The sequence below is a fragment of the Tachysurus fulvidraco genome, chromosome 18 (genome assembly GCF_022655615.1).
Source record: "Tachysurus fulvidraco isolate hzauxx_2018 chromosome 18, HZAU_PFXX_2.0, whole genome shotgun sequence".
NCBI lineage: Eukaryota > Metazoa > Chordata > Actinopteri > Siluriformes > Bagridae > Tachysurus > Tachysurus fulvidraco.
Window position 1 is genome coordinate 13,706,125 of NC_062535.1, and position 9,703 is coordinate 13,715,827.

The window sequence follows — 9,703 nt, forward strand, 5'->3', positions numbered from 1 at the left end:
TTTTAATGAATTGAATGAATTAAATGAATTTAAAGCGTCTTCAGTCAGTTTTAGTTCAGTCTTTTACGTAAGACATTCAATTCAATCATAATCTTAATCATGATCAAGTTTATTACTTATTATTATAAACAGTCAGAAAAGCTGGCAAAATAAATCTGTATATATTAAAAACAACAACCGAGAGTCGTCCAATCAAAACCTTAGCCGCAGGTCACGTGACAACCACTTTCGTTAACTTTCTTGTTTTGATCTGTTAAAGTCAATCGAGCCAAACGGAGCGTTATGAAGTAATATAATAAGTAATACAGTGCACTATTATAAGTATTATTGTTTGTTTTATTTAGCGGACTCGTCTGTAAACTCGTAGTTATTTGGTATTTGACCATTTGACCATGTGACTGCTTATAATACTTATAATACAATAGTACAATTATAATTCTATACTACATTGGGATATGTTATAAGGATACCATTATAATGATACCATTATGTGACCTGTATAAGGATGTGACTTTTTGTTTCAGCTCCTCTAATAAAGGTATGGCTGATTGGCAAATAAGAATTCATTGTTGAATGCTTTGTGTCTTTTTATTTCACCCCATGCAGAATGAAATCTCCATGGACCCTGATCTTTCTCGGCACGCTGCTGTGTGCTCCTACAGCTTGGGCTGTTACGAAGCCTAATTTCGTCCTAATGATGGTGGATGATCTGGGAATAGGAGACCTTGGATGCTATGGAAACACAACTCTGAAGTAGGCTGCGTGGCGTCACTGTCGGCTTTCATTTAAGCCCTTCAGGGACTGAGTGCTTTTTCATACACAACAGCCGAGCAATACAAAGAAAAAGCGATGTCTAAATCTCAAACAAATAGCCGTACTGGAAGGACAACTGGAAGAACAAATACGGCAGTCTGTCCTAAATATAAGCACAGACAGGGCAGGGTTGTGTGGTTTAATCAGGCGCTTCATGGGGTTGTCATAGATGATGACCCACTCTATGTAGGCAGATTGATATAGATGAGGCACTCCTCTTCACCATCCCGCCTCCCATATCCATTCATTAAAGTGTCATTCCTTTTAGCTGCATTGACTGAGGAGGAGATTGAGAGCGGCAAGTGTCCTTTACGTTTGCATTCAATTCGAGTGAGAGCTGTTCAGGGACTCGACAGTGATGAAAAACTGCCACAAAATGTTTGCACCGACTGGGGAGAAATAAGGACAGGATAGTTGTGAGCCTCACGAGCCATGGATTGAATATCACAACACTTTTAAATCATGAATCAAGCCATCTTTCAGGTCTGATAAGAGCAACTGGCAGTAATTATAGCAATGCTAGTGTAATATTAATCGTGCAAACAAAGAATAATGTTTAATGTATGATTTCTACATGTGTAGATTTTTTCTTTTTGTGAAAAGTGTAAAAAAAAAAATAGATTGAGTCAGGAGAAATGGTGATACTTCCTACAGTATGTCAACTCAGACACATGAAAGTCAACAGAAGTCTGACTTCATGGTGATACGCAAGAGCTGGCAGCCAGTCGATGGAGAGGGAGAGTGAAAGGCATCGTTATTAGTACAGTAGTATCTAATACATATTATTAGCCCTTATTTCCGAATGTTAAGTGTTTATACCCCTGTGACCAGGGGTTCGTATATTTTTACATCATTATCATTATATTTTTACAACATTAGTCATTATATTTTTACAACATTATATAAACATATTTAGTCTCTTGTACTCTCCTGGTCATGGTTGAGGAACATTTGGCTTGAAGTAGTAATGATTTGGATGTTTAGATTAGTTAGATAGATAGATCCTGGATCCTGGAGAAAATTCATCTTCCAGTAGCAACATACGGAGAAATAAGATTTCCCAGACACAGTAAAACTGTCTTGTAGTGGAGTCTGACAGAGACAGCAGTCTACCACTGAACACACTCATCTGCCTGGTGAATATTCTGTGCAGGGTGATCGGTGTTGTCCAAGAAGCAGAGCAGTCTTTCAAGGGCCCTTCTCTATGCTACTGATAATGACCCTAACAAAGCTAATACCTAATATAAAAATATATGACAAAAATGATTAGACCTGCTGTCAATGCCGGTCTCTTCTGATCGGTAAAAACACTAACGCTCAGAACAGAACCAAGGCTTCTGGAGGTGTGCGGGTGTAATGTTACCTGCTGCGTCAAACTTCTTTACCTGGAACGATGCCAATTATACAGTATTATAAGAATGTAAAATTGTGAAAGATTCTGGAAAGGTGCATTATTCGGAATCTTCCGTATTGTAAACCACAGCATCATTATCATCATCATCAAACCCGGACATGAGTTGAGGCAGATATTTGCAGGGACTTTTGTAATTTTGAGACTTCCATGCGTCAGCTGTCATGGCTCTAGTGTAAAACTAAAGAAGCAGACGTCGGATACAGTACAAAACACGTATCGGCTGATCGACTTTGATTAAGATGAGCAGAAAATCTGCATTTTGTAAATTGTATTTTCTGCTGAAGCATGTAATTAATGTTTGATATGATAAAGTCGTTAGAACCGAATCCCTTGTCAGCCATCAACCGTATTCACTTATTCATCAAGTGCTGCAGTGTGGAGAAGAAGACTGTAATGGATGTGCTTTGTGTTTTGCGCCGCAGGACCCCTCACATTGACAGGCTGGCGGAGGATGGAGTGAAGCTGACCCAGCACATCGCAGCCTCTCCTTTGTGTACACCCAGCAGAGCTGCCTTTCTCACCGGCAGATACCCCATCCGATCAGGTCAGCATTAGCGTGGCATCCCGCTGCGAACCGGTAGGGAATGTAGTTATTTCACTGAATGTGTGGTATGATATGCTTTAGTTCTGAAGATTTACTGGGCTCTGTAGTAAAGCTGTCAGAATGTAGGCTTTTCATTATGATAGCTTACCCTTACGTCGAGGGAGAAGATATGCTCTATGTTGTCAAGCTACAACTTACCTTACTACGGGCAGGTAGCGAACAATTTATATTTGTAGGTGTACAGTATATCATGTAATTATGTCTAAATATTGTCGTTTGACACTCATAAACATAAAAAAAATATGATGGTTAATTCATATAATCCGTGTGTGATTACGCTGAAGGAATGGCCAGTCACGGTCTTGTTGGCGTGTATATAACCTCTGCCGTATCTGGTGGCCTTCCTAAGGAGGAGATCACGTTTGCCAAGATCGTGAAGGAACAAGGCTATGCAACAGCTCTGATTGGTATGCACTATATATATACATCATAAAAAAACATTTCCTAGTGTACATTCAGCGTGCCATATTCATTTGGCATGGGTCATTAAAAATCTATAGTTGCCTTTCGGTTTTCTTTAAATTGCAGGGAAAACATTTGTGTTTTGCCTCGAGGCAGCCGCCTTTACTAAAAGGCATCAAGACAGAATCGTTGGTCTCGCATAGAAACAACATGCGATTTTTTATTATTATTTTCCACTGCAGGAAAATGGCACTTGGGCCTGAATTGTATGCACAACACAGATCACTGCCACCATCCCAGTGCTCATGGTTTTGAGCACTTCTACGGCATCCCCATGACCAACCTGCGAGACTGTCAGCCAGGCCACGGCTCAGTCTTGTACAACGTCCGAAACCACATTCCCTACAGAGAGCTGGGTGCTGCGCTCGCCACTCTGCTCCTCCTCCATGCTAAAGGACTGGTTCTCATATCTCGCAGACTCGTTCTGTGCCTGGGGATGATGCTGTTTACAGCCATAGCTCTGTTTTTCCTGTGGGTGCTCATGTTCCCCTACTTCAACTGCTTATTAATGAGAGGAGACGAGGTGGTGGAGCAGCCATACGTGTCCGAAAACCTCACGCAGAAGATGACCAAAGAAGCCATCGAGTTCCTGGAGAGGTCTGTGAACATTGACCATTTTTAATGAAAGAAATACTCCATCGACAGATTTCCATTAACCTAAACCCAAGTGATAAGTGTTTGCTTCAAAGTGTTCTATTATAACACACAAGTTTAACTGCAATTAAACATTCAGTAAACATTTATGACCGTTTTATTTAGCTCTTTTTATGTTATTTTGCGCTTTTGTGTCGCTAGCAATGAACTGAGGATTCTGCTGAGGCCTATGTTTAATGTTACGCATTAAACCAGTATATTTAATGCCCAGTGTGTTTCCAGTGGATATGAGCCGGAGCAGCGAGCAAGCTGACTCAAGAGGAAAGATTAGAACCTTAAGAAGCATACGTGTGTCTCAGTGCTCGCCGAAATGAAGTGCAGTCTGTGTGCATCATTTATGGCACGTTCACTATTAAATATACAGTTTAAACTTCCTTATTTAACAGTTTTTAATACGTCTAACCTATTTGTTCAGGTTATTTGAGTTGGAGAGTCTTCTCTTGTATCTCAATAATTTTCTCTATTGCTATTATTAATTATGAAATGTATCCAGATAGATGTTATTCTTTTTTGCCTGATTATTATCACTAAACAATACACCAGGCGTACATCATATTTGATATCCGTACCTTTTTTATGAACATGAGCAAACGAAGATGATATCTGATCAATCCCGGATCCCAGCCTTGTCATCAGTATATTTTTAATATTTGTATCACAAATAATTGTCCGGCTTCTTATCCGTTTGCCCAAGCTTTGGAGAAGATTTGCTTTATTATCTTTAACAAAGGCTGATTTAATACAGCTGATTAATTTTATATTGTTTGACAGGAATTCTGAACGACCGTTCCTGCTCTTCTTCTCCTTCATACAAGTTCACACAGCTCTCTTCGCTTCTCCTTCCTTCCGGGGTAAAAGCCGGCACGGACTATACGGAGATGCGGTGATGGAAGTGGACTGGAGTGTAGGTACTGAGTCTTGGCTTTGAGTGTCAAAAATCAATTTCTCCAGAATTTCTTTCTTTTTTTTCTTTTTTTTTTGGTCATTGTGCCATTTCCTCCCCCGGTCCAAAGACATGCATGGTAGGTTGATTGGCATCTGTGGAAAAATTGTCCGTAGTGTGTGAGTGTGTGAGTGAATGAGAGTGTGTGTGTGCCCTGCGATGGGTTGGCACTCTGTCCAGGGTGTATCCTGCCTTGATGCCCAAAGATGCCTGTGATAGGCACAGGCTCCCCGTGACCCGAGAAATTCAGATAAGCGGTAGAAAATGAATGAATGAATGAATGAATATCCGCTTGATTTTGCTTGAATTTCTACATTCGCAAAATCTTCAAATTGTTTGAGGGACTGAGACTGACTGAGTATAGCGGCTGCAAGAAAAAAAGAACTCAGGCGGTAGGAGGAGCTCGTTTCCCGATAACATCTTTATTTTCATGTCAGCGCCAGTTACAACAGCTATAATCTCTAGGCACCTTTGTTGTCTGTGCAACTGCATAAAGTTTTTATTTTTTTTAAGCTGTAAAAAAACTTATGAGCAAATGAGCATTTAATGGCGGAGGCCACGGTGACTGGTGTTCCGTTTTATACAAGTTTAGTCATCTCTATCCATCTGCTGCAGTTAAATGATTGAAAGAAGGTAGTGTGTGATTTGAATTCAGAGCGTTTAGCACAACCGGAAAGCTTGCAGTACCTTGCTGATCGCTGATATGCAGGTTTCTAATATCCAGTCGGAAAAGAAAACACCTCCGTATGGAAAAACCATCATCTTTAATGTCAAAAATGGAATTAAACGGATACTGACAGGTTAATGGAACCTATTCAGACAGTTCACATTAAGAATTGTTTTTTTTTTTACCTACATAGTGATACATGTATCTTACTAATTATTGGACTTCACCAAATATTGATTTTACCAGCCACTAGCCGGCATGTAAAACTATTGAATAATGATGATGTCATGCCAATGTCATGGTGTTTAAAACTGAATGTCCCCATTAGATTAAAAAAAAGCTCACGTGTGGCATTTCTCACACGCTACAATACAAAATGCATGGGTTGCTGCAGAAGATTCCTGAAGAACACAGATTAAATAAACAAACAAACCAAAAAAAAAAAAAAAAAAAGAAACACCACGGGTGATAGATTTGTTCTGTACATTTTATTAGCTAGATAGAGTTAGTGAGCTAGCTCTATTAGATATGTGAAGAGTCGTGTCTGAGGTTATACAGCGTGGGGTGAGATTAGAAAATTTGCCTGGCAACACAGTAACTAGGGAGATTTATGTGAAAAAACGTATAGTATCTTGTCTCACAGCTCGTGCGCGCATGTCTCATTTGCATGCCACTGTCTGTTTGTGGGCGGAGCCAGTTTGTCAATAACCAAGCAGTAAAATCCTTTCTATGTACATAAACTAGATTATTATTGATTTTTTATTTTCTTCCTTGTATATCGATAATACGTCATCACAGTGTATCTTTTTTTTCTGATCCCAGGCCAGATAATGAAATCTCTGGAGCGACTAAAGCTGAAGGAAAATACACTGGTTTATTTGACCTCAGATCAAGGCCCGCACTTAGAGGAGATATCCATCCATGGCGAGGTGCACAGAGGTTACAACGGCATATATAAAGGTAGAGCGTATAAACACCACAGGGAGGAAAACAGTGGATAGAAAGGCACTGTTTATAGAAAGTAGTAATACTTCAGAGGAAAGTGAGTAGTGGGTAGTAGAGCAGTTATTAAAACAGCCATCTTTATAGTGTGTAACTGTACATCAGAGGGAAAAGAGCAGTTATTAGAACAGCCATTTTTATAGTGTGTAACTGTACATCAGAGGGAAAAGAGCAGTTATTAGAACAGCCATTTTTATAGTGTGTAACTGTACATCAGAGGGAAAAGAGCAGTTATTAGAACAGCCATTTTTATAGTGTGTAACTGTACATCAGAGTTATCAGAACAGCCATCTTTATAGATTAGATTAGATTAGATTAGATTAGTAATACATCAAAAAGAAGGAGAGCAGTTAGAACAGCCAACTTTATAGTGTGTAACAATACATCAGAGGGAAGAGAACAGTTATTAGAACAGCCATATTTATAGTGTGTAACTGTACATCAGAGGGAAGAGAACAGTTATTAGAACAGCCATATTTATAGTGTGTAACTGTACATCAGAGGGAAGAGAGCAGTTATAAGAACAGACATCTTCATAAGGAATAGTTATAAATTGTAAGGAGGTAACCAACTGTCAACAGAACAGCGGTAAGTCAAGAAAAGTTATAAATAGTAGATATTATTGAAAACATGAAAATGCTAGTTGCCAGTGTGTGTAGTGAGAGATGCGCCAATGATAATTAAGTATTTTATTTGAAATGCCAAGTGTCCACAAAGAGCACTCATTTTCAAGAGTTCTTGAAATGAGCACTAATTAAAATTAAAAGAATTTTTTTTAGTCCATTAATGGTATTTTCTTATGTCACACTCTAAATGCTAACAATGTCTCAGTGATGACTTCTCTTTTTGAGCAGGAGGGAAATCAACCAATTGGGAAGGAGGGATTAGGGTGCCGGGGATCCTACACTGGCCGGGAAAATTACCTGGAGGAAAGGTTATTGATGAGGTCACTAGTAACATGGACCTCTTCCCTAGTGTGGTGAAATTAGCTGGCGCTAACGTCCCCAGTGATAGGTGGGTCTGTCATAAAAACCACATTGCTGCCAATCAAGAATGACCACTTGGACAAATTTGGGTTGAAGCTTATGTATTTCTGCATAAATAATTCTACAGTAGAAAGGTCAAAAGTTGTCAAACATATACCTGATGAATCAAAGTTGAATAGCAGTTGAATAAAATGTAAGGATTTTTACACATATTGCTCTGGTATACTATACTACATACACTCATAACGCGAAATGGCAAAACAAATGCAGCTCATAATGCAAGACAGCAGACAGCTCTCAGTGTGCATGTACTTTTCAGGGAGATAGATGGACGTGACCTCATGCCATTGCTGCAGGGACGAGTGCAGCGTTCAGAACATGAATTTCTGTTCCATTACTGCAATGCCTTTCTGAATGCTGTGAGGTGGCACCCCGCTAACAGTGAGTCATAAAACACACACACACACACAAACACACAGAAGGTTTATTTTGTACTTGTCTGTCTCTTTTTACCAGGTACCTCAATATGGAAAGCCTTTTTCTTCACACCTAATTTCTACCCTGAAAACTCTACCACCTGTTTCCACACGCACACGTGCTTCTGCACAGAGGCCTACGTGACCCGACACGACCCTCCGCTGCTGTACGATCTTTCGAAAGACCCATCTGAAATGAACCCGCTAACCCCAGATACAGAGCCTGACTTCAGCTCTGTGCTAGAGGTGATCATGGAGGCGAAGAGGGTGCACACGCAGGGTGTTGAACCCACCGAGAACCAGCTCTCAGCCACACACATGCTCTGGAAGCCCTGGCTCCAGCCGTGTTGCTCTTCCATCTACCAGCTGTGCAAGTGTCAACGAGACTGGCCGAGTGGGATTATGGGAAATGCAGCAACGGGGCAGCGGCGGCAAAACGAATGAGTCAATAGCTATGACTGTGTAATGATGCCTACTTTGCATTTTGGTGCTGTTTTGTCTTTCAAGATTCAAGATTTTTATTTGTCCCATACACAGTTATATAGAGCGTATATAACCAGCAGTGAAATGTGAGTCAGGTCCGCTCCATGGATAGTGCAATTATTAAAAAATTCAACACAAATGAAAATATACCTAAATATAGCTATGAAAGAATGAAATAAAAGTAAACAGTAAAAATATAAGAATAAAATATAAAAAAGATGTATACTAGAGAATTAAATATAAAATGGAAAATGATGTGCATGAAAGTAAACTGTAGTATTAAATATTAAAATACACAGGGATGTACAAGAGGCAAATGTGCAAACAGGTTGACACTTTCAGTATGTCAGTGTGATAAATATCTTACTGATAAAGTGAATATTAAGTGGAGACATGAAGATGTTAAGAGGCTGGTTTTGAGTTTAGGAGCCTGATGGCCTGGGGGAAGAAACTCCTAAGGCCACGTTCACGATGCAAGTCTTAATGCTTAATTCGGATATTTTGCTCTGATTTTTTTTTTGCTTGTTTGTTCACATTACCTTTTAAAAATATCAGATACCAGTGTGAACTGTTTGCTGTTTCGAACTGACCCGCATGCGCAAACGAACAATAACAATGATGTCACACGCAGCACGCCGTTGCGCTAAAGTTGGCGGGGTTATAGAGGTTGTAAGCATTTTCGCTTTTCTTTCTAAATGTGTGTGTAATGGCAGCACAGAGATGCAGTGTTTTGAAAATTTTCGAATGTCGAGGGCAACATTTGATTATTTGATCCATTTTGTAGGCATAGTCACGTTTGTGTGCGTACTCGCCGCATAATTGTGACGAATGTCGATGTAGATTGACGTAAAAAAATCAGATTTGGGTCTGATTCAGGACCACATATGGAAGTGGTCTGAATCTGATTTGAAAAAAAAACAGATCTGGGCCAGATTTGAATGTTCACACTACTCCTGAAGATGTCTGACCTGGTCACTTGACCCCAAAAAAATCAGATTTGGGCCACTTTAACCTGCAGTGTGAACGGGGCTTAAGTCTCTCGGTTTTTGCCATCAGGCTACGGTAGCGCTTACCAGATGGCAGCAAAGTGCAACGATGGTTACTGGGGTGGATTGAGTCCTTGATGGTTTTAACAGTTCTGTTTTTGTAGGGTGCAATGACCAAAATAAAGTGGCAATGATTAAATCTATCTCCACATT

The 9,703-nt window shown here is 39.8% G+C and overlaps 1 protein-coding gene across 2 annotated transcripts; it reads left to right on the top strand.

The window, feature by feature from the left end:
* Positions 1-205: 205 nt before the first annotated feature.
* On the top strand, positions 206-9,304 carry sts (steroid sulfatase (microsomal), isozyme S). Of its 2 annotated transcripts, none has more exons than XM_027164051.2 (10): positions 206-287; positions 607-753; positions 2,650-2,771; positions 3,116-3,238; positions 3,476-3,890; positions 4,719-4,855; positions 6,380-6,517; positions 7,414-7,573; positions 7,865-7,986; positions 8,062-9,304. In XM_027164051.2, the coding sequence occupies exons 1-10, from the start codon at positions 283-285 to the stop codon at positions 8,463-8,465; spliced, it is 1,773 nt and encodes a 590-aa protein (XP_027019852.2). In that variant the 5' UTR covers positions 206-282; the 3' UTR covers positions 8,466-9,304. The 2 variants fall into 2 exon arrangements, with proteins under 2 accessions (XP_027019852.2, XP_027019853.2); XM_027164052.2 differs by having other exon boundaries at positions 213-299.
* Positions 9,305-9,703: the final 399 nt, after the last annotated feature.

What these genes read in the sequence shown, in the direction of transcription:
- sts (XM_027164051.2), top strand. An exon ending in GCCATCGAGTTCCTGGAGAG is followed by an intron (nt 3,891 to 4,718) that starts GTCTGTGAACAT and finishes ATTGTTTGACAG; the next exon opens with GAATTCTGAACGACCGTTCC. An exon ending in GGAAGTGGACTGGAGTGTAG is followed by an intron (nt 4,856 to 6,379) that starts GTACTGAGTCTT and finishes TTCTGATCCCAG; the next exon opens with GCCAGATAATGAAATCTCTG.